The sequence below is a fragment of the Atheta coriaria genome, unplaced genomic scaffold (assembly GCF_025399875.1).
Source record: "Atheta coriaria isolate IRGN ID8LTWV9N9 unplaced genomic scaffold, Caltech_Dcor_3.1 hic_scaffold_3_pilon, whole genome shotgun sequence".
NCBI lineage: Eukaryota > Metazoa > Arthropoda > Insecta > Coleoptera > Staphylinidae > Dalotia > Dalotia coriaria.
This window is the reverse complement of record NW_027045445.1, coordinates 1,930,411-1,952,046: the sequence shown is the minus strand read 5'-3', so window position 1 is coordinate 1,952,046 and position 21,636 is coordinate 1,930,411. Positions and strand designations below refer to the sequence as shown.

The window sequence follows — 21,636 nt, the reverse complement described above, 5'->3', positions numbered from 1 at the left end:
ATGAATGACTAAGCCGATGTAATAATAAAAAATCAAGTAAACAAAATTACGATAATTGTTGTTCCGTTGAAATATAGCCAACAATTAATTATATCACTACATAGTATAAAGTAAAGTCGCTTTTTCCGGTCCCTTTGTTCGCTTAAATATTTGAAACTACGCAACGGATTTTGATGCCGTTTTTTAATAGATAGAGTGATTCAAGAGGAAGGTTTGTATGTATAATAACATCCATTAAATAGTGGAGAAGAACTGTTATTTTTGAGGTTTCTAATGTGATGTCGTAAATACAAAGTTTTCGATTATTCCCGTCTGCTCTTTGTGCGATGCTTCGTAGCTTCCCCTCAAACGTGTGGGTTGAAGTTGACCGGTTGATGTTTTTGTTTGGAGAAGGAAAGTCGCTTTCTCTGTCTGTCTCTTTGTATGCTTAAATCATTGAAACTACGCAACGGATTTTGATGCTGTTTTTACTTCCGTGCGAAGCCGGGGCAGGTCGCTAGTACAATATGAACAACAATTACAAACATGTATAGCATCATTGGAATCAAAATAGATTATTCAAAAATCGTTTTGCACTTTGAACACCGTTCTCTTCATTCATTTTTGATCGCAAGTCTTCTATTCGAGAATCTTTCAGCTCCACCATTTGCTCTAGATGATATATCTGAAATAAAATATAATTTAGCCAAAGTTGCATAATTATAACTACTCTACATTATATCTACCTTATCTTGTAATCGCTTAATAGTGTCGTCTTTGGTTTTAATGCTCTCTACCATTTCATCATACACACTGGCAGGCACAATTCGTTGATCAAGAATTTTTGAACCATGTTTGATTTTGATTGGCATTACTGTATCTACGAGTAATGGATTAAAACCATCGCTTTAAATAGCTAAGTATGACTGGTAAACATATGAAATACTTTTACCTGCTATTTCATTCCCAAACCCTTCGACTAAATAAACCTCCGATTCTTGATTCTTGACGGTCCAGTCAAGTTTGTCGATTGCCATTTTAATCTGCCATAGTACTTCTTCAACCACTCCCGCTTCTGCTTTAGAGACCGCATCTAACACGCTTTGTGGAAATGAAATCTTCAATTTTCTGGAAAGCACTTTCCGTTGAAGGGTGCGCCAATTATCCACCTTTTGGGCAAAAGAATTGCTCGGTGTGTAATTATGCATGTCCACGACTTTAGGAAAGTGGACTTTGAGCATCTCCACAAGAGGTACTATGGAGTAAAATGTATTAAAATTCAAATATACATCACCAAATCATTTTAAATATACTAGCATCTGAAAAATCTCGGTTAATGTTGCGCTTTTGTCGTGTGATGCTATATGTATCAATCCATTTGTATAACTTTTCAATATCTCTCTCACTCGAGGAAGCGTTCATGAATTCAGATTACACAAAATGAACAAAACTGAATGTAAATTGTTTAGAAAATGACTGATGCTAACGTGTTAATGAGAGCTGTCATTGCATTGAGAATACTTGATTATCATAACAAAAAATGGTATTAAGAATTGCAAAAAATCTAATGGCCTAATATTTAGTTGCTGCTGTTAGATCAATTACAGAAAATAAACTCAACCCAACGTCAGTGCTTATTAGCTTACAATGGTAGACTGAACATTTAAAGTCAAAGTTTAACTAAATTTAACTTTTAAATGCACAGCTTACGTCACATAGTCCAACTTATAAAAGAGCAACACTTCTCAAATTCATAATCAGAACAACTATACCTATCAGAACCAGTTGGAATAATCAATATATAACAAAATATTTTCTGAGAGATTAGAAAAACCACTGACGGATATGTTTACCAGATTTGGATGGCAACTCCTGTGGATAATTATTTTCCTCTTGCTCTTATGTCTTGCATTCATTTGTCATGTTAATGTAACGGTCAATGTAAGCGTCGTTGTCAACCATTTTTATTTGAAAAATAAAACATAATATATAAAAAATTGAGTTTTTATCACTTAAAAATACTTTCAAGTTTGAAGATTTACAAGTTGACAACTCCGTCGCCATAATTCGTTCGCTAGATACTCGTCATCATGACCATATTTTGTGATTGAGGCATCAGAGAGAATTAATTCAACTAATTTTCTCGCTTCGACTTCAGGTTTCTATTTAATGAGAGAAAACAATAATTAATAGTAAACTAATTATTCTACTAATTCCAATAAACTCACCGGAAATAATACATGTAACCAAAAGTACAATATGGCGATTGGACCGAGATAGACTCGGCGGTAAAAATTAGAACTGCTGGGGTTGACAGTAAACACGCATACCGAACCGCCTGTAGTTCCCAATCGTCGCGCAAACTCAAAGGAACTTTCATAAAGTGCGCTTTTTGCGTTGAAATATGCAACCATATCTGCTACTAAGACATGACTTAATTTTTCTCGCCATATTATCGGCGAATATGTATTAATATCATCCAAGTAGACTCGATTGGCACAAAATTGACCCGTGACGTTGACTATTTTGCCATTGCAATATTTTAATTTGTCTAAAATCAATAACGAATAAAATTTAAACAAAATATACATATTTTATATTGCTATCGTTTACCGAGAAGTAAATTTGTAAGCAAAAACGGAGCAAAATAATTAATTTGCCACGTAATTTGCAAACCGTCTTCGGTTTCATGATCACCCAGGTGAATAGCTCCGGCATTGTTAATTAAAAAATCAATGTGTGTTTCGGATGCTAAAACTTCAGCACAAAACTCACGAACTGTACGCAGAGAAGCTAGATTTAGGCGTTTTATGGTTATGTTGGAGTTGCTAGTTGCTTCAATAATGCGTCGCTTTGCCGCTTCTGCTTTATGTAAGTCGCGACATGCTAGAATAGTACGTGCGCCACGTGCAGCCAATTGCTCAGCTACATAATAGCCAATTCCTAAAAACAATCAGAAAAATATTAGATCATTAATTAAATATACATTTTTTGAACTACCTGAATTTCCACCAGTAATTATCGCAGTTTTCCCCTTTAAGTCGTAGAATTTTTCGCTTGCTTGAAAAACGTGCGGCGTTTGTTCGAATCGTTTTGCGATGGCGATCGATACTAACAAAATCAGACTGTATATTGCCACAACTGCCAATGCAAACATCGTCGTTACAAGTGAGAATCACCGCAAATTTAACGACACTTGTGTTCACGCCTACCAATGTTTATCAACGAAATAAACAAAACAATGCAACACTCACCGCCACGAACGCAAAATCACCGGTTCTTTAGAAACAAAAATAGGGTCGTAATAAGTTACCCGAAATAATCAATTAAAAATAATACAATTGTGAAGTAGAAAAATACCAAGTCGTTTTACGTAATGCACGCACTTAGTGCACTCGCTGCACTTGTTTTACAGTTAAGGTTGCGAATCCCCACAAACAAGATGCAACGGATCGCAATTACGTGAGTGAGGCTGTGTGAGTAATTCCAGGCGTTCAAGTGACCGGCACGCAGCGTTTTGATATGAAACAAGTCTGAGCTTCAAAATATACTCTGTTCGTGTTACCGATTATATAAGTAATACGCCGTATAAAATGTTTGGTACAAATTTAATCTAGTCTACCAATTGAGACAACTCACATGAATCGTACGCAAACACTTTCATATTTTGTTTGATAAATATACTCAATTATGCTTCAGAGTTATTATATTATCTATATCTTAAACAATGATATCATATTTCATTAAATGCCCCTGTAATCTGGACAATTTCGAGAGCACTAGAATACAAAGTTTGTTACGCGCAGTGGTAGGCAACCAATATTTCAACAGTGTTTCAGATTAAAAACCCGCTTTCTTGAAAAACCCAGACTTCAACATTTCAATTATTTATTTGTACATGTATACACACACATGCTCTCACAATACGCATGTATTAAGTAACTTAAGAATCACAAATTCGTCATAAATTAATTATTTTTATTTTACTCTAGTAAGTGAAAGCACTGACGACAATCGGAGGTCTCATTGGTTTTTGTCGTTCAGAAAATGTTACATCTGAAAACATATTAATTGATTTATGCACCAAAATTAACGATGGTGCGTAAAATTTACTTATGACACATGTGCTACTGTTAAAATCTAGTATTCATTGTCAATATCTAAATATGTTTGCTTATGTGCATCTATTTAACTATAAGTTACAGATAATTTAAATAAAGATTAATGTAATCACTTACCTTTCTACAAATTCAGCTAGTTATGTCCACTGTTGGTGTTCGCATTTCCCGAATTTCCAATAAAATGAAGACTAGGAGGCAGACATGCTCGTATACCGAGCCACAAAATGTAGAAGTTTCGTTTGTACCAGGCGATATTGTAGCGAATGTGATTATTCCAGTTTTCATCTAAAAACATCTTGTAAAACTCGCTCATTTCCTCCGCGTTTAAGGTGTCTGTGGAACCTTTAGCTTCATGCTTTTGTTTCACAAACTCTTTTCTTTGCTGCAAACATAAACCATACCATGTGAAAATATTTTTCAAAATTAAATTCCATATTAGTAGCAAATTTAAAAATTATATATTATGGTATACTTTAAAAAAAAGAAACATATGTATACCTGAATAAATCTGGTATTATGTTCAGCCCAAAATTTTTGGTTCCAAGCCTGAGTCTCATCTTGAGTCTCCCGAAGCATCTGCTGAAGTTCTGTCTCAAAAGTATGTCTTCTTCTGAGGATAGGACGTAAATTTGAGATTGGATCAGGTGGTCCAACTAAATCTACATTGTCTTTGTCAGTGATGGCAATCACTGGAACTTCTATCGGGTGGTTCTCAATGAATACTGCTTCGGCACGACGTGTGGAACTTGTTGTCGTTGTTGTTCTGGCAAGCTAAGAAAAATGCGAGTTAAAAAATGAACCAAATTAAACTTAAAATAACCTCAAAATGTAACAACTGAATTAGAATTAGCTAATACACAAAAAGTTTCACTTAAATACATACCAATAAAGATTGTCCTCTAAACCAGCATAGTTTGTGGAATACCTGGCTATTGGGCAGTCTAATAGCCATTTTATCGAACTGAAAATGTTTATTAACGTGACATAATCATAGCTGAAGTGTTATGAGCGAGGTACGGTCTGGCATTAAATGTAGGCAACTAAAAATACATAAAAATTAGAGAAATTGTTATATTTAAAGTACATTCTGCTATATTTTACAACTGCTAAAATTAATGTAAGTGTTTAATTTAAGTTGTATGCTTTATTACTTTATTACATTTTTAAATTTTCCCACAAGCCAGGTCAAATAAATTATGCAACGTTAGGCAACCAAATTCATACATGCAGTTTTGTGAAAAATATAAAAATAAATAAACAAATAAAATTCATGCACAGCAGAGTTGAAACCTTGGCGTTTGAAACAGCGCTCCAAACACTCAAAACATAGATTCTACGGACGTAGGTTCAAGCTTCAAACACGTAAGCCATATAATTTTTTTCCTAGAAGTTGTTATCATAAACGCATAAACACCTACGCATCTATAATGATAATACAAGTTAAATAGGTTGGAAGTTGGCCAAGTCCGGCGGACCAATCACTGTTCAATTTAATACCAATAATATGATTCCAATTGGGCGAGTGAGCTTTATTAAATTCGCACCAAAACGTACTTCATTCTCGACTCACGCGTAATTCAGAAATTATTTTGTCCCGTTTTCGTTGGATTCATTGCATGTGTCAGTCGTGTCAACGGCACTTTGAGATTTTCGTGTGCCTCTGTGACTCATCCCACACTCTCGCAGTGTCTCTCGACAGCAACCAACACATTCAGCGAATGTTGTTGTGTTTCTCGTGACAGGCTTCGCATGTATCGCGGTTTGCTTATCCAGTTGCCACTCAAATAGTGAATAGTTTGGTTCGCTCTGTTAATGCAGTTGAGTTGCTTTTGCAGAGAGCAGAGTTCACATAACTCACATCACAACCAAGGAACAGTATTGTCATCGTTTGCGTGAGTAAATTTCCATTAATTAACAACTGCCAATAGACCGACAAGAATATAGGTTGTAAAGAATGTGCAAATTTGGAAATTCCGTGTTGATTCATACAAGTCTTATGCTTGTTTAGTTTAACTTCAACTAAACACATTCATTTTGTTTTACTTTTAATATACATCGAAGTGAGCCAGGCGTGAAATCGTTGATTCAAGGCTCTTCAAGCAAAAGTAAAGAAGTTGGGGCAGTACAACAGTCAATTGACCACACAAAAACAGGAACTAGTTGTGATTCAGCTCTTGATACATCAACAATAGTTAAATTTGCTTTTGTATCATTTGGTATATTCCATAAACAATTATATTTCTTATCAGCGCGCTTCACTTTAATTTGCGTTGCATTTAATAACGATAAAACGTGTTTGTATGAGAGTGACAATCAATTGTTCTGTTTTCCTATTAATTTAGTCCGACATATTGTTGTGCAACAGTTTAGTCTTTAATAATTGTTTATTTTATTTAAGTGCAATCCAAAATATAAAACAAGACCAAAATGGCTCTATATCCAAGTTTGGAAGATATGATGGTTGATAACATGGCTCACGCCCAGATCAAGGCCTACAATGAGCAAGTCCAGCAACCCATCATGTCAGCACCACCACCAGAATTGGCAGGCTATGCAACAGCCCCAAATGCCATCACATATCCATCCCTTCATGAATACATGGGATTGGAGTTATCCCCAGCTGTGATTGCAGCCAATATGCCAGAGTATGCTGTTGCACTACCAACTGTAAGTACTTTTAAAACCTGCAGTGCCACATAATTTATTTAAATGATTGTTCTCTAGAATAACTCTGCCGCAACTCCTGGCAATATGGTTGCGCCCTTATCGGGCTCTTCAGTAGGTCTTCGTCGTGCGCAATGCACAAATGGCGTACGCCAATTGATTCTTTGCAAGGGCGCTGATCAAAAAGTGGGCCTGCGAGTGAAACCAATCGACAACGGTGTCTTTGTCTGTCTGGTTGTGGATGGATCTCCTGCAGCCAAAGCTGGCCTCCGGTTTGGAGACCAGGTGTTACAGATCAATGGCGAACAGGTTGCCGGCTATTCTATGGAGAAGGTGCACGCTTTGCTTAAACGCTCACCGGTCAACGGCATCTCTGTAGTGATCCGCGACCGCCCCTTCGAGCGCAACATTACCCTGCACAAGGACAGCGCTGGTCAAGTTGGCTGCCAGTTCAAAAACGGTCGCATCACAAATATCGTCAAAGATTCGAGTGCGGCACGCAACGGCCTACTCATTAATCAACAGTTACTTGAGATTCAAGGCGTTAACGTTGTGGGTCTGAAGGATAAGGAGCTTTCGAAAATGATTGCCGATGGAGGCGACGTCATTACGTTTACTATTATTCCCAGCTTTATTTACGATCATATGGTTAAGAAGTAAGTTATTTTTACCTTTTATTATCATTGAAATACATAATAACTATATTTAATTACAGGATGTCTGGATCTCTTCTGAAGAATATGATGGATCACTCAGTCCTTAATATTTAGATTAACGAAGCGGCCATATTGAAGGAAATAACGTCACATATATCTAATCCACAAATCCTATATTAACCGCAAATATTCCCCTAAAAACGTATTATTCCCAAATTATCCCTCGGCCATTATTTATTCGCAGATTATTTAGGGCGAAACCAAATGATTCATTTATAGACTTAAATATTTTTATAGTAATCGACATTTAATAATAATCAAAAAAGGTACCAAATATTGCACAAAACACAAAACTATACTTAATTTTATCACTTTGACTGTTTTGAAATCACACAAGCTCAATTTTCAATTGCATCACAAAGTATCTGAAAACTTTATAATTTCACACAGTTTGTTGTTTTTCGCTAAACTATTTGCACTAATTACTTGTTTTTCATGGTATTCCTGTGTTAGATATGTTAGTTATAGTTAATTATAGGTATACTCATGTTACATGTTATTATTGATAAGTTTGACTGTTGCAAATTCAATGCAAACTTTTTTTTGTTATTCTTCATGCTATGACAATGACTATACCAGATTATACATAAACACATACTATTCATTTTGCATATGTGTAAAACGTAAACTTTGTAAACAGTTATGTATGCCATAGAAGTTATATTTAAAAAAATCTTTTTTAAATCCACAATTTGACATATTCACACTTCAAGTTAACCTTCCTACCCACCCGCTGTGCTTTCATCAGCATGCTACGTTTGAAAGGTTAACCTTTAAATTACTTTCCCGCCTTTTTAAGTTGTGATCTTGTTGGTATTTTGTGCGTTTTAACTTTTAAACTAATTGTTTAAAACAATATCCTTTACTATGTCGTCGGAAAGTCATGAAGGAAACTTGGAGGACATGCTCCCTCTCTACTACAAACGAGTCTTTCCATCCAATTCTTTTATAAAATGGCTAAGTTATGGTATGTATATTTTGGTTGTCTTTTGCATTTTATTTTACTGTATCTGTATGTTATTATAGGTGATATGAATTATCTGAAGCGCCGCGAATTCTCTTTTACTCTACTGGACGACATCTATATCCGTTATCTTTCATTTGATTCCTGTGAATCATTTGCCCAAAAATTATTCTCTCGCAAGCCAATAAAGATTGACATTGGTGCTGTGTATAACAGAGAACCTGTGTCCAACAAGCTGACTTCAGTACCTTTGATCCCACAAGAGAAAGAATTGGTTTTTGATATTGATATGACTGATTATGATGAGGTGAGAACTTGTTGTTCAGGCACAGCTGTGTGCAATAAATGCTGGAAGTTTATGAAAATTGCCACCAAAGTTCTTGATGTAGCTTTGCGGGAAGATTTTGGCTTAAAAAATATTCTGTGGGTTTTCTCTGGTAGGAGAGGAATACATTGCTGGGTCTGTGATAAGGAAGCACGGATGTTTCCTGATAAAGTACGCAGTTGCGTTGCCGAATTTTTGAATCTAATCAAGGGTGGTCAAAACCAAGCAAAGAAAGTTATTTTGTGGGGGAATAAAATCCATTATTCCGTTCAGTGAGTTTATTGACTTAATCATTGCTTTAATTTATAACAATATAATTATCCTTCTAGGCGGGCAGTAGATATCATTAAACCCTACTTCAAAGAAATTCTCAAAGAGCAAAACATTCTAGGCACTGATGAGAAGTTGCGAGATTTTTTGAAAATAATCGACGTTGATTCGAGGGAAAAATACGAGAAGGCAATGATTGACGTGGAGGGAAGCGAGGCTCGTTGGTCAGCTTTTGTTGACACGCATCGGAATTTAACAAAAGTAAAGATTTTAAATATATCGCATAATTTTCTACATATTAATTTTAAAATATGCTCTTACAGCAAGGGTTAGCAAAGAAACAAACAAATCTTGTGGAAGAGATAATGCTCCAATTTACTTATCCGCGATTGGATATAAACGTCACCAAAGGCATCAACCATTTACTCAAGGCACCGTTTTGTATTCACCCCAAGTCGGGCAAAGTCTCCATACCGATCAACCCGAAATTGATTGATAAATTTGATCCGGATTCGGTACCAACTTTGAGGTATACACTTGTTAAACTCTAATTGATAGTTGAATGATTGATTATTGATGATGTTGATTTACAGTTTGTTAATCAAAGAAATAAGCGAACACGATTCGAAAACCATTGAGCAAGAAAAGGATGCCATGATTACCGGCGAACCGGAGGATGAAAAAAATATCATGGCCGCACTGACCACAATGGCCGACTATAAGAAAACAAGTCTCTTGAAACCTGTGCGCATATTCGATGAATTCATTCGCGGATTAGAAACAGCCCAGAAGCGTAACAACGAATTGATTAAATTGGATTTTTAACTGTTTTGGGGTTGCCTTCTGTATTGCTATTTATTAATTATAGAATAAATTTATTTCACACGTACGTAACTCCTTCAATAACCCCCCAAGCCGTGTAAAAATAAAATAAAAACTGACGTATTCTAATCCGCTTAGCATCCAAAAGGTTTCATGACGTGCGCGAATCCAATTAGTAAATTAAGCATGAAACACTATCCAAACACATCGCGAGTTGATGAATTTCACTTCGTATTAGTACGCCATTCAAACCTAGTTAAAGTTTTTTTATTGCTAAAATGATTTTTTCGGAAAGATGTTATATTAGTTTCATCCTGCTATGCATCACAAGTAATGCGGAGGTAAATTCAGTTAAATTACAATTAAGAAGTGATGATATTTGTGGAGATTATGAAGGAAGACGGATATATTTAGAACTCGGTAGTGAAGGTGTTCTTGTTGCAAAAAATAGCAGCGAAATAGCATCAAAAACTACCTCGACTCATCAGCAATGCAGTTTGGAGCTTATAACATGTCCATCATGCATAATAAGCGTCAAATTCGCGTAAGTTATTGCCAGGCGACCCTTTAACATTATTACTTTGATTAAAATTTGATTCATTCTTAAATAGATTTTTGAATATTTCTCGAAACTGTGGGAAAAACTCAGTTCTTGACTCGTGTGGTTGTGACTACGTATGGATCTACGAGCCACCGTTTGAAGACGTTTCAGGCGAGCAATTTTGCGGCCATTTTGTCAACACAAATACCTCCCATTTGATCTATAAAAGTCAGACACGCGCGACCGCCATTAACTTCCTCTTCAGCAGTTATCATAAACATGCGTTCACGTTAGAATACACATCTGAACGTAAGTCTAATAGTATTTTTTACAATTAAAATTTACAGGTTTCTATATGTTTTTATGCAGGAAATCGCCAGTTTTTCGACGGATATCCCAACAAGTACACCATGAATAACAATACGAATCAGTTTGTGACATCGCCATTCTTTCCGCACTTCTATCCTCGCGACATGAACACTGAATATATTATCACGTGCCGAAATCAGGTCGACACTTGTCGAGTACGAGTAATATTTACGGATTTTCAATTATCATCCAGTTCACTGATTGAAGTAAGAGAAGAAAATTATTGATTTCACTAGATATTAAAACAAAATTACGTTTATTCAGTTTTTCGACTACAACGGCCAACGCATTTCGGTAATCACCGGCTCGTTATTTCGGCCGCCATTGATAACGACTACTGGTCCCAAGATGGTGATACGATTTTATGCAAATGGCGGCACTAATTTAGGTTTTCGCGCGTCATACAATTTCCTCATGGGGGAAACAAATTCAACTTTAAAACCAGACACAGGTAAAAGATAACTTTAACCAGAAAATCGTAATTAAACCTATTCGTATCCTAGATTGTGGAGGATATGTGGATAACTTAGGCGGCGCCATTACAATGATGAACATGTTAAAAGAAAACACAAAAGCGTACGACTGTTTCTGGATAATTCGTCCACCGGATAATTTTTTGCACCTTAAAACGCAGATTTATGTAAAAATCACTACGTTCTCGGATTTTGCTGGCCCTACTGAGTTAACTTTACGCCAAGGAATGACTTCGAAGGAACCAGTAGTTGAAGCATTACGCCATCCAAGTTCTCACTTTGCGATGGCAAAACAACGCGAGCACGTCGTGTCAATAAAGCAAGGATTTTACATCAGTCTTAAGGGTTTATTTCGGCCCGAATCGCGGTTAGCAATCGTATATTCAGCGTTCAACTACAAAGGTACTTCCCAATTAGTACAAACATGAAATATAATTTTTATCGTTAATTTATTGTTTGTTTCTAGCATGTTATTCTGGATCAGATTATTTATGCCGAAACATGCGTTGCATTCCTTCTTATCTTGTCTGTGACGGCTTTGATCATTGTGGCGACAATTCAGACGAAACCACAACATGTCTCAAAGGTAGTTGTATTGTTAGGTTATGTTCTCAATTTTAATCTAATTCATATTATATGTAATAGAACCAAATGAACGGATGCGTTGGACACACACTCCAAATTTTTTCTTCCCCAAAAACGATAAGTATTCTTACCTTAAAACAGCAACAATCGTCTTCGTCGTTTGTTCAATGGGATTGATGACACTGATCTTCACACTGGTGCTTATCCTTTACCGACTGAATATGCGTAACCGAACGCAGCGCCATTTGCAATCACACTTGCAGTCTATCAACGATATGCTAGGTAAGAGCCGATTGTTACCGAATGCACCACACCGCCGCCATATTGTTGCACATTTATAGTTTCATTCTAGTGTGCACGGTAATTTTAGACGAGGGTGTTGCCGAATCCGTTATCGAAGAAATTATTGATCCCGACGAACCGCCTTTATACGAAGCACCACCAGACTATCAGAGCGTACTGAAGATAGAGAAACGCATCTCGAAGCGACGGTCACGATCAAGTTCGCGCATGTGCAAACAGTGAGTACCAACTTAAAAATAAGTAAACACCGAAAACTAAAATCAAATGTTTTGCATCTAAAGCGTAAACAATACTCCTACCGATACGAGTTCGACGTTATCAGGATGCATCACACCACCGCCGATGTATACATCGTTGCCACGCATCGAAATCTCGGAAGTAGACGAAGTTGCGAGCGCCAGCACGTCGCAAAATGTTGTGCCAAAACACTATGACTATAACTCTTTCACACTACAAAAACATCTATCACTTGAAGAACTACACGCGCCTTTACGCCAGCGGCAATTGTCATTGGACATTAACAGGGTCAAGCTGTACAACGCGATTCGCAAAAGTCAAGCGGCAAATGATAACCCGCCGGAGGTAGTCGCACGTGGCAAGCGGAAACGCCGTTTCTCCAGGATTTCCGAAACACATCTTTTGCTCGCAATTGTTGCACCTGACGATGTAGCTTTTGAATCCAGTGAGGGTGTCAAAAATTTAAGACGAAGCGTCTCAATTGAGAACTTATTCACCTTATAACTTTTAAAATCAATATTTAATGTAAAAAATAGTTTAGTTTAAGTGTTTACTCACAACCGTAAGAAATGGTCATATAATGAAATTTTAAAATTATTGTTGTTCCCTGGCAAACATGTTTCAAAAGCATTAACATATATAAAAGAATAAATTACGTGTTATCAAGATAATTCTTCAAGTTCGCTTGAAACTTTTGGCTAACTTTTCGCTGTATCTTCATGCTCTCTTCAAGATCGTCCATTAGAAACCGAAAGTCGTCCATGGCTGCTCGACACTTCTTCGCGTTCGCTTGCCGTTCGTCATCAAGCAAATCCGGTTCAAATGCGCGTTTCAAATGTAAATCTAGATCAAGCACAATTTCATCTGGTACTGCTTCATAAATACGAGGGCTAATACTTCTCGCATCAACTTCACCATCTTGTTCCCCATCTTTTGACGTTTCGATCTCGCGTTGAACCATAGGATTTTTCAAATAATACCACGGATCATTGGTGTACCCGTGCAAACGGTCACTTTGAAAAATCACAATTAACTGATTAAATATAGTCTGAGATTTGAAAACTTTTGAAAACTCAAGATTTATACACATGAGATTATGTTCCAGTATGACTTCAGCGACGTCCATCCAAGATTGATTTCCAGTTTCAGCTGTTCTAAGCAATTTCGCAACTACTTTATAGAAGAGTTTCTCTGCTTCCGGCCGTGCAGCACACACAAGTTCACAATAGTCAAAAATATCGCGTTCAAAGTTCGGCCCTGCCTCCAATGGCCACTCTCCATTGTACTGCGGAAGTTGGAACTGTTTCAGTGCTCTTTTAAGTGCCGAATTATATTCGTCAGTCTTCCAAAATTTCGGAAAATATTTAAAATCACATGGAAGAAAATCAGGTATCTCGTTAGCGAGATGTTCTTTAAAAATTTCTGGAAATGATGCATAATCACATCTCTGCTCATCCAAAATAATGTCTTCTAATTTTTGCAGTCCTTGATTAAATAGAGCAATCGCAACTTGTGGTTTTGCGACGCAGTGTTTATAGGGCAGATTCCATTTTGAAAACGCTCTTACTTTTTGAAAGAACTCCCCTCCTAAATTTTCCCCAAGGAACGCCCTCAGAGTGTTTAGTAATAATGGAGGCGGTGGCCTATACTGTTGTGAGAGAAATTCTAAGCCCCGTCCCAAAGCCACACTAAGATTATCTGGCAAAAAGGCACAAACTAAACAATCCTTCTCCGAAATCAACTTGTTCTTTAATAACACCTCCACTTCATTTTTCAGCTGGTCATCCTCTTCTTCTAAGACAAAATACACCGGCATGCATTCCAAGTCACCTAAACTGTTTAAATATACAAGAAGTTTATCGACCAATTCTTCAGTTAACTTTCGAGTCACAATTAGTAGCGCATTCATTTGCTCAGACACGTCCATCGCTGTTTTCTGCAGACAGTAAGTCAAATTGTTTTGATTGACTTTGACGCGTTTAAGTAATACTTTAACTTGATCCCATCCCATCGCCTCATCCATTGTTTTGCGCACCAGGTCGCCATCATCAGCTCTCTCCTCAAAATATACACCAACTTTCCAAAATATGTCATTCTGTAGTCGCTTCGCCTGCATGGCATTCCTCAGGAGATGATTTGCTGTTAACTGCATCAACGTCCGCGCGTCTAATTTCTCAACCAAGGGTAACACTCTTCCTTCTGGTGAATTGTTTGCCACACCCCTTTTATAACGCTTCATCAAATTCAGCGTAAGGCTCTGTTGAGGAATGGACAATTCTTTGGCCATTTCTTGAGATGTTAGTTTGTTCATCCAGAGTGGGCCTAGATCAATCGCTTTGCGCTTGCGTTTATTTGACGATACTTTAACACGCCATTTTTGGAGCGCGAATCGTGCCAACACATTAGTTCTTAATTCCTTAAGTCGATTTTTTCGGTAATTTTTTTCTACGTCCGTTACTAACTTGGAAACAACAGTAAAGACTGCTGAGCGAATTTCTTGAAGACGGTGAGTTTCTGCAATTTCTGCAGCTTTCGCTTCCTGCAGGGCTATCTGTCGACGACGAGCTTCCTCAGCACGTTGTCGTTGTTGCAACTGTTTGCGTTTCAATTCCTCTTCTTCCATACGTTGAAAATCTTTTAGTTTTTGTTGACGAATTCGCTCCTCTTCCAATTGCCGCTCTTCTTCTTTAATACGCGCCTCTTCCATCTGACGGCGCTGTTCTTCACATTGCAATTGCATACGATGCTCATACTCTAAACGTTCACGCTCTAAAGAGGCCTCAATTAGTTGTTGTTGTTCGTGAAGTTTTTGTTTCTCAATGCGCATCTGTTCTTGGTATCTTTTAAGCTCCGCTTCTTTTTCAGCTTCATGTTGTTCACGTAGACGAGCTTCGCATTCAGCCTTCTCTCGGGCCAGATCATGTTGCTGTGGCAAATCAAAGGCAAAACCACCCACTTTCGGGACTACTTTAGGTGGTGGAGCTTCCCTACTATCCTTGCCTCCAAACGGACTGCTTGATCGCTCATTTATTTTAAACATCGCTCTATCTGGTTCGTCCTGAGTCACCTGCTCCAAATCAAAATCATCCAAATTTTGGAGATAACCATCCTGATCAAAACTATCATGAGGAACGTGAGTTTCATAAAGAGGTGGCGGTAATTCTTGCCCACAAACCACTTCGCCCAATGATTGCCTTTGCTTTGATTCAATCACACGAACAGCGCGATCCAAAACGTAAGGAACATCCGGATCCTGAAAATCTCGCTTGTTCAAAAGTACCGTGCTTCTATCTGAAGAAACGGTCAACCCGCAGTGTTCGACAAAATCAACGCATGAAGATACACCTTCAAACGCGAGCATTTCAATTAATTGCGCTATGGGAAATTGCGCGTGCGGCAACCTCGGTGTGTAACACCTTGCTATAAGTCGCATGGCTTTCGTCCGAACCTGGATAAAGTATCTCAAAAGAATACAAGCATTCAAATAAGTCGTAGCGCGTACCAACTTGAAAAATTTTACAAAGTTATTTTTATCCAGTGATGAATACACCTCCAAAGCAAATTTAATCTCCGGGGATTTTTGTATATCCGCGCGCAGTTGTTGTACTTCCCACATGAAATTACCATCGTTCAAATTTAACAAAATCACATACGCTCGAAACTCTGCCTCATCGGGACATCTCACGCCTTGTATCGCCAAGTCATTATACATGTACTTCAATGTCTGTAGACATTTAGTTAGATTTTCAGTGTTGATCTTCTGATCAAAGACAGCGGCATCTTCAGCAACCAGCCTTGCTGAACAATGTACATGAAACCTAGCGCACTGTTCTACCAAACGCACAGAACCTTCACAACAAAGTTCTTGCTGTGTGATGTCTTTTCGAATACCCCTCATGCGATCCCATAGAAAATGATACCACTCTCCAAGATTACAATCTGGTGAATCCGCCAACCGCATGATGCGATGCATTAGATATCCCATGGTCATTTGCAGTACCTCAACACCACGCAACTCATGCGGTAGCGGTGCTTCCTGATCTGCCGAACTTCGGGAATATTGTTTCACAGCTATCGAGTGGTTCATAGAGCGATCACCAGCTTGACTGGTTTGTTCATATAGCGCCACTTGATGCTGCACCTCACGCATTAAGCGCTCCTTTTCCGGGCACATGTCTGGGCATGTTCCCACCGTAACGCCTAACATGTGCACATCAACGTTTTTGTATCGTCTTAATCTTATTAGTTTGTCTCTAGCATCTAGCATTCTGTACTTATCTTCTGTATTTTCGGCACGTTGACGTAGAATATTCAATAAGTCCCTCTCGGCGAATTTGGTCGACGATGCGGTCGTTGATGTTGTAGTAGACGATTTTTTGCTCCGTTCAGTTCTGGTTGCTTTCTTTACAAGGGAATTTAACTCAACATCAATAGCCATTTTCTCAGGTCTAAGATTATATTGTTTTTTATTCCCTGGCATGTTGTAGTTACCACCTGCAGACATACCCATTGCCTCCAATTCAGCTTTTACGTCATCGTCCATATTCCAATCTGGATCTACATCTTTTTTTGGTTTAGTTTTTGCCTTGGTGGTGGTAGGTTTGAGTTGAAATTCAATGGGAAACTCAACACCTTCATATTCACCACCAAGGCTGAGCGCTTCTTGTGCCGACTCGGAGTTCTCATATTCCACGATACACTTTCTGCTTTTTTGTTTAACAATTATCTTTACTATGCTGCCGAAAGTTTTGAAGTAGCGTTTTGCTTCAGTTTTGTGCAGCAATGCAAGAGGTACATCATAACAACTAAAATTGTGGGTTAAAACTACATATTAGATTTCAATTGATTTCTTTGCTTCCCTGTGTAATGCTTACATTATTGTTTTGTTGACATTTGAAGCCATTATTACTGGGGTTCACAAGCTTAATGAGACTTAGTATTGACTTTGATTTCGACTGTGGGTATTCACTGTTTTCATGTTATTCACAGAATGTTGTTAACGACAATAACGAAACCACCTGGGACGCAACGCACTGATTTGTGTATGCAACTTAATATACACATTATAAGGATACCCCAACACTTGAACACTATTACTGAATTAATTTCTTAGTCCATAGCATTAATAGATTTTTATTGAAGATATACTTCACACACAACAAATTATTTTTGATTAATGTATTATACTACTGCATATAGAGTTATATAATAAATTATATAATTTAAATATAATGGATAAATATGTTATATTAGCTTCAGAGAAGTGTGTCTATTGCGCATGCGGCAATTCTCCCACTCGATTCCGAATGTAACCGAAGTAACGAAGCAAAATTATCCACGAAGTACCGAACTCACTACCCAAGACGCAATTTCATATCAACGGCGAGCTGCAAGGCGGTAGCTTTGTTGGTAAATGCAGTTGAAGTTTTACATTTCCGTTCAGAATTGAAATTTCGTTTAATTGTTCTGAATTCGCACAAACATGTAAGTATCTATTTTATTTTAGTTTAAAGATTAAATTCTATGCGTTTTCGACTAGCTTCACTCTAAGTGTTGTGACATATTGTACTTCCCCGAGTTTTGAATGGACTGTCATAGGACGCCCATATTGTTGCGTCAGCATTTTTTATCTACATGTTCAGAATAGTCAGTTTATCAAAATAATGCTTCTAAAATTGCATTGAACTCATATTTATGACATTACTCATCGGTATATCAAATTTAAAATACACCATATTTATCTATACACTTGACGTTATCTAACTAGATATAATTTTATCAATCGCAGATTGCTCGTTCTGTTGGTATTGCTGCTAATTGCAGCAAGATTGATATACACCATGTCTAAATACGTTCCAAAATTTAAAGAAAAGCCCTGCGACGAAGATAAGTACATAAATATATTGTTGCTTGGCGAAACAGGCACGGGAAAGTCGACATTTATCAATTCATTTGTGAATTATTTGCAATATTCTTCACTTATTGATGCTGAAGGTCAAAAGCTGGTATGTCTAATTCCGACAAAGTTCTCCGTACATACGGACGATGGTGACACGAAGGTCCTTAACTTCATGAACGATGATAATGAAGACCAGGAAATTGGCAATTCCTCAACACAAGGTATTACTCTTTTGATTTGGTAGTTTTAAATAATACGAAAATTAAAATTTCGCAGGTGCCAAAGCTTATGTCTTCCCGTTTGAATCGAAAATGATCCGCCTGATCGATACTCCGGGAATAAATGATGCGCGTGGAGCCATCACCAAAGACCGCGAGAACTTCGAGAATATCCTCGAGTACATCGGGCAGTTTAAGCATCTGCATGCTGTGTGCTTCCTGCTCAAACCGGATGTGACTGTGCTCACTGCCAGTTTTAAATACTGCCTCATCGAGCTCTTCTCGCGGTTGGACCGCTCCGCCGCCACTAATATATCTTTTATTTTTACACGTACATCCAGTACCGATTATAAGGCCCCCGATACAATCAACTGTCTTCGGCGAGTCGTTGATGAAATCGCCGGCACTGAATGTGTCACCATACCACTACGCTTCAAAGGCACCGAGCAAAAAAATTGCTTCTACTTTGACAATGAAGGCTTCAAGTATCTCGTGGCGCGTAATCAGGGTGTGCGTGTAGGTAACCCAAAACGTCTTCAGGAGAGCTGGGACGTTTCTTATGCTTCCAGCTGGGCACTCATCAATTATATTGTCGGTGACGACAAACACGCGCCACTTCCTCCTCACAACGTGCAGGATACTGTATCAGTGAATAAAGCACGACTGCTTATTTTTGAGCTGGCTAAGCCACTAGCCGATATTACTGAATTGATACAGGACAACCTTGACGTGTTGAAGGCACATCAGGCCAAGATCGTACAAGAGAATCTCACCAGCGATGAGTTGAAGCAGATGATGTATGTGCCCACCATTGACCTGGAGGAGAAGCTTCTCACCCAGCCGGTAACCGTTTGCGCGGCGAAAAAGTGTGCCGAAACCTACACGGTGTGTGCTTCATGGCACATTTGTTACATTACTCTTATTAATTCGATGTGAAATTTTGTTTTAGGTCTCAGGATTACAAAAGTACCACTACAAACAGAGATGCCATAATCCGTGCTATCTGACTGGTGTACAGAAGGATGTTATTGGCGACGCTGGTTTAGTACATTGCGCAGCAATGGGTGGCAGTACAAAATGTAAGCAGTGTGATTGTCACTTCACTACTCACATGCACGTTTACTATGAAACTACTACAGTGGAGTCACGTATCGAAGACAAGACGGTTCAGTCGCAACTTGCTACCAACGCGCAGATTATAAAGGCGCAGTACGACCACATCCGAAAACTGGAGAATCGGGTGAAAGAGTACAAGGGTGAGCATCAGGAGATTTCCAAGGCTCTAGCAACTTTTGCATACTTCTTGCGTAACAATTCAATATGCCCAATCAACGATGCATACGAGGCATATTTGGATTGTTTAATTCAACGGTAAAAAATTGAAATTAAATGTTGTAATCATTTTTATAAGGGCTCTTTCTCTTATTTCAGAGAGAAAATCGCTTTCGGATCCAATAAGCAACTTTTGCAGCGATACGAATCGTTGAAGAAGGAACACCTTGAGCAAAAACGTCTGCTTGAAGAGGCGGGTAAAATGGCGAAGGCGCAGAAGATTGCACACGTCACATCCGATCAAATCATGGCCATCTGGGAATGTTTGAAGAAACTGCCACATACCGGAAGGAAGATCAATACGCTTCACCGAATGCTTACTGAGCGCAAGCACGGCGAAATGCTGAAGAACATGGAGTACGTACACACCCAAATAGCGAGGGTGCCGAAAAAACCGGAACCACCTGTTCAGCCCGCTTCGACAGGTGCCAAGAAAAAAAAGAAGGGGAAGGCGAACCCAAATGGATTGGAGGAGAAAAAGTCTCGTATTGCAGATCTATTGGCAAGTGATGATATGGAAGGAGCAATGGCATTGATGATAGAATACAAAGAGGAAGAAGAGCGCCAAAAACTGAAAGAATCTGAACAACAGGATAAAATGGAAGCGATGATGAAGATGTTTGAGGCGATGTTTGAAGCGCAAATAGCAAAAAAGAAAGAGAACACTGGGAAAAACACTTCTAAAAAAAATACAGAGACCAGCAATTTTGGGCAAAAAGGGAGCAACAAAGCGCAGGGTAATCAGAACCAGAATAGAGGAGGGACTCATCCCAACAGGGGCGGTAATATTCAAAACAGGGGAGGTAATAATCAGGGCAGGGGAGGATATAATCAAGGAAGGGGAGGATATAATCAAGGCAGGGGAGGTTATAATCAGGGCACAGGAAATTATCACGCGCAGGCGAAAACTGTTTATCCATCAACACAGCCCAACGAAACCTTTCATCAATACCACAACAATCAGCAACAATACCCCAATTATCAACAACAGTACCCCAATCCACAATTCCAAAACCTACCACCACAGCAATATGCTCATAATTACCATCGACCCGGACCAAATATGGAACTACCATTGCAATTTAACATCAACTTGAATTCTCCTGAGCCGAAAATCGAACCACTCTTGAGTAGGTATCGTGAGCCCCCTCCGGCATACAGCAACGTGTTGAATAATAATTCGCACGTTCGCGGTAAGCCGCAACAGCAACAGCCTCCGAAACAACGTAATGCTCAGTTCAAGAAGCAATCTCCTCGTAAACATGTTCCTAACTCTGTCGCCAATACAGAGGAAGACGATAAAGAAGTTGATGATGAAGAGGATAGCAACGATGAAGCCAGCATCAACAACATGAGACGATATTTGGACGAGCAGCGTAAAAAATTAAACCAGGAGCCATCGTTGCCTGCCAGGGCAGCTCGTGAAGCCGAAGCCAGAGCGTCGGACAACAGGCCAAAAGATAATGATGTCACCGACAGATTTATGAAGTTCTTTAACTCATTTAAGAAGAATTAGAAATAAGACTTTCAATAATTGAATAATTCATGTACCCATTTAGAAATACGCAATTTGTATGCATTTTCAAATATTTCTCCATATATTTTAGACAATATATCGTGCAGCAAGTTATATTTATATCTATATAATTATAAAGTTGTACCTATTTGATTAAATGTGAAGAGAAGATAGGTAATATTTACATACCTTGGAATTTGTGGGGAACCTGCGACTGGACTGTGAGAATCGAGGCCCGACTGGGGGTGACTAGATAGTTGTGGGACAGATCCATGCCGTTTCACTAGATAAGAACGTTTTAT

The 21,636-nt window shown here is 38.4% G+C and overlaps 6 protein-coding genes across 10 annotated transcripts; 3 read left to right on the top strand and 3 right to left on the bottom strand.

The window, feature by feature from the left end:
- Positions 1–46: 46 nt before the first annotated feature.
- LOC135803736 (sperm flagellar protein 1-like) lies at positions 47–3,722 on the bottom strand. Of its 5 annotated transcripts, none has more exons than XM_065317424.1 (8): positions 2,980–3,722; positions 2,593–2,922; positions 2,208–2,530; positions 1,293–2,141; positions 932–1,234; positions 726–859; positions 503–664; positions 47–93 (listed from the first exon to the last, which is right to left on the bottom strand). In XM_065317424.1, the coding sequence occupies exons 4-7, from the start codon at positions 1,399–1,401 to the stop codon at positions 545–547; spliced, it is 666 nt and encodes a 221-aa protein (XP_065173496.1). In that variant the 5' UTR covers positions 1,402–2,141; positions 2,208–2,530; positions 2,593–2,922; positions 2,980–3,722; the 3' UTR covers positions 47–93; positions 503–544. The 5 variants fall into 5 exon arrangements, with proteins under 5 accessions (XP_065173496.1, XP_065173497.1, XP_065173498.1 ...); XM_065317425.1 differs by lacking the exon at positions 47–93 and having other exon boundaries at positions 451–664; positions 2,980–3,120; positions 3,234–3,722; XM_065317426.1 differs by lacking the exon at positions 47–93 and having other exon boundaries at positions 451–664; positions 2,980–3,090; positions 3,234–3,722.
- Positions 3,723–3,850: 128 nt separating this feature from the next.
- Positions 3,851–5,140, bottom strand: Coa8 (Cytochrome c oxidase assembly factor 8). The gene is made up of 4 exons (XM_065317428.1): positions 4,984–5,140; positions 4,599–4,871; positions 4,218–4,482; positions 3,851–4,035 (listed from the first exon to the last, which is right to left on the bottom strand). Exons 1-3 carry the CDS (start codon positions 5,050–5,052, stop codon positions 4,234–4,236), a joined length of 591 nt encoding a protein of 196 aa, XP_065173500.1. The 5' UTR covers positions 5,053–5,140; the 3' UTR covers positions 3,851–4,035; positions 4,218–4,233.
- A 500-nt stretch (positions 5,141–5,640) lies between these two features.
- On the top strand, positions 5,641–8,171 carry LOC135803737 (syntenin-1-like). The gene is made up of 4 exons (XM_065317427.1): positions 5,641–5,992; positions 6,499–6,767; positions 6,825–7,420; positions 7,480–8,171. The coding sequence occupies exons 2-4, from the start codon at positions 6,528–6,530 to the stop codon at positions 7,532–7,534; spliced, it is 891 nt and encodes a 296-aa protein (XP_065173499.1). The 5' UTR covers positions 5,641–5,992; positions 6,499–6,527; the 3' UTR covers positions 7,535–8,171.
- Positions 8,172–8,218: 47 nt separating this feature from the next.
- On the top strand, positions 8,219–9,928 carry Prim1 (DNA primase small subunit). The gene is made up of 5 exons (XM_065317419.1): positions 8,219–8,447; positions 8,507–9,041; positions 9,099–9,300; positions 9,363–9,568; positions 9,633–9,928. Exons 1-5 carry the CDS (start codon positions 8,348–8,350, stop codon positions 9,862–9,864), a joined length of 1,275 nt encoding a protein of 424 aa, XP_065173491.1. The 5' UTR covers positions 8,219–8,347; the 3' UTR covers positions 9,865–9,928.
- Positions 9,929–10,080: 152 nt separating this feature from the next.
- Culd (CUB and LDLa domain) lies at positions 10,081–21,518 on the top strand. The gene is given in 13 exon segments (XM_065317314.1): positions 10,081–10,405; positions 10,473–10,711; positions 10,772–10,977; positions 11,036–11,222; positions 11,275–11,699; positions 11,701–11,830; positions 11,890–12,111; positions 12,200–12,350; positions 12,414–12,863; positions 18,158–18,489; positions 18,545–19,371; positions 19,436–19,857; positions 19,918–21,518. Coding segments are annotated over 13 exon segments (5,274 nt in total). The 5' UTR covers positions 10,081–10,139; the 3' UTR covers positions 21,335–21,518.
- xmas (RRM_XMAS2 and SAC3_GANP domain-containing protein xmas) lies at positions 12,868–17,412 on the bottom strand. The gene is made up of 2 exons (XM_065317416.1): positions 17,244–17,412; positions 12,868–17,174 (listed from the first exon to the last, which is right to left on the bottom strand). Exons 1-2 carry the CDS (start codon positions 17,270–17,272, stop codon positions 13,022–13,024), a joined length of 4,182 nt encoding a protein of 1,393 aa, XP_065173488.1. The 5' UTR covers positions 17,273–17,412; the 3' UTR covers positions 12,868–13,021.
- Positions 21,519–21,636: the final 118 nt, after the last annotated feature.

What these genes read in the sequence shown, in the direction of transcription:
- xmas (XM_065317416.1), bottom strand. Translation starts at nt 17,272, where the DNA reads ATGGCTTCAAATGTCAACAAAACAATAAT. An exon ending in AATGTCAACAAAACAATAAT is followed by an intron (nt 17,175 to 17,243) that starts GTAAGCATTACA and finishes CCACAATTTTAG; the next exon opens with TTGTTATGATGTACCTCTTG.
- Coa8 (XM_065317428.1), bottom strand. Translation starts at nt 5,052, where the DNA reads ATGGCTATTAGACTGCCCAATAGCCAGGTATTCCACAAACTATGCTGG. An exon ending in TTAGAGGACAATCTTTATTG is followed by an intron (nt 4,872 to 4,983) that starts GTATGTATTTAA and finishes CATTTTTCTTAG; the next exon opens with CTTGCCAGAACAACAACGAC. An exon ending in ATAATACCAGATTTATTCAG is followed by an intron (nt 4,483 to 4,598) that starts GTATACATATGT and finishes TTATGTTTGCAG; the next exon opens with CAAAGAAAAGAGTTTGTGAA.
- LOC135803737 (XM_065317427.1), top strand. Translation starts at nt 6,528, where the DNA reads ATGGCTCTATATCCAAGTTTGGAAGATATGATGGTTGATAACATGGCT. An exon ending in ATGCTGTTGCACTACCAACT is followed by an intron (nt 6,768 to 6,824) that starts GTAAGTACTTTT and finishes ATTGTTCTCTAG; the next exon opens with AATAACTCTGCCGCAACTCC. An exon ending in TACGATCATATGGTTAAGAA is followed by an intron (nt 7,421 to 7,479) that starts GTAAGTTATTTT and finishes ATTTAATTACAG; the next exon opens with GATGTCTGGATCTCTTCTGA.
- Prim1 (XM_065317419.1), top strand. Translation starts at nt 8,348, where the DNA reads ATGTCGTCGGAAAGTCATGAAGGAAACTTGGAGGACATGCTCCCTCTC. An exon ending in TATAAAATGGCTAAGTTATG is followed by an intron (nt 8,448 to 8,506) that starts GTATGTATATTT and finishes ATGTTATTATAG; the next exon opens with GTGATATGAATTATCTGAAG. An exon ending in GATTCGGTACCAACTTTGAG is followed by an intron (nt 9,569 to 9,632) that starts GTATACACTTGT and finishes GTTGATTTACAG; the next exon opens with TTTGTTAATCAAAGAAATAA.
- LOC135803736 (XM_065317421.1), bottom strand. Translation starts at nt 3,136, where the DNA reads ATGTTTGCATTGGCAGTTGTGGCAATATACAGTCTGATTTTGTTAGTA. An exon ending in GCTTACAAATTTACTTCTCG is followed by an intron (nt 2,531 to 2,592) that starts GTAAACGATAGC and finishes TATTGATTTTAG; the next exon opens with ACAAATTAAAATATTGCAAT. An exon ending in GGTTACATGTATTATTTCCG is followed by an intron (nt 2,142 to 2,207) that starts GTGAGTTTATTG and finishes CTCATTAAATAG; the next exon opens with AAACCTGAAGTCGAAGCGAG.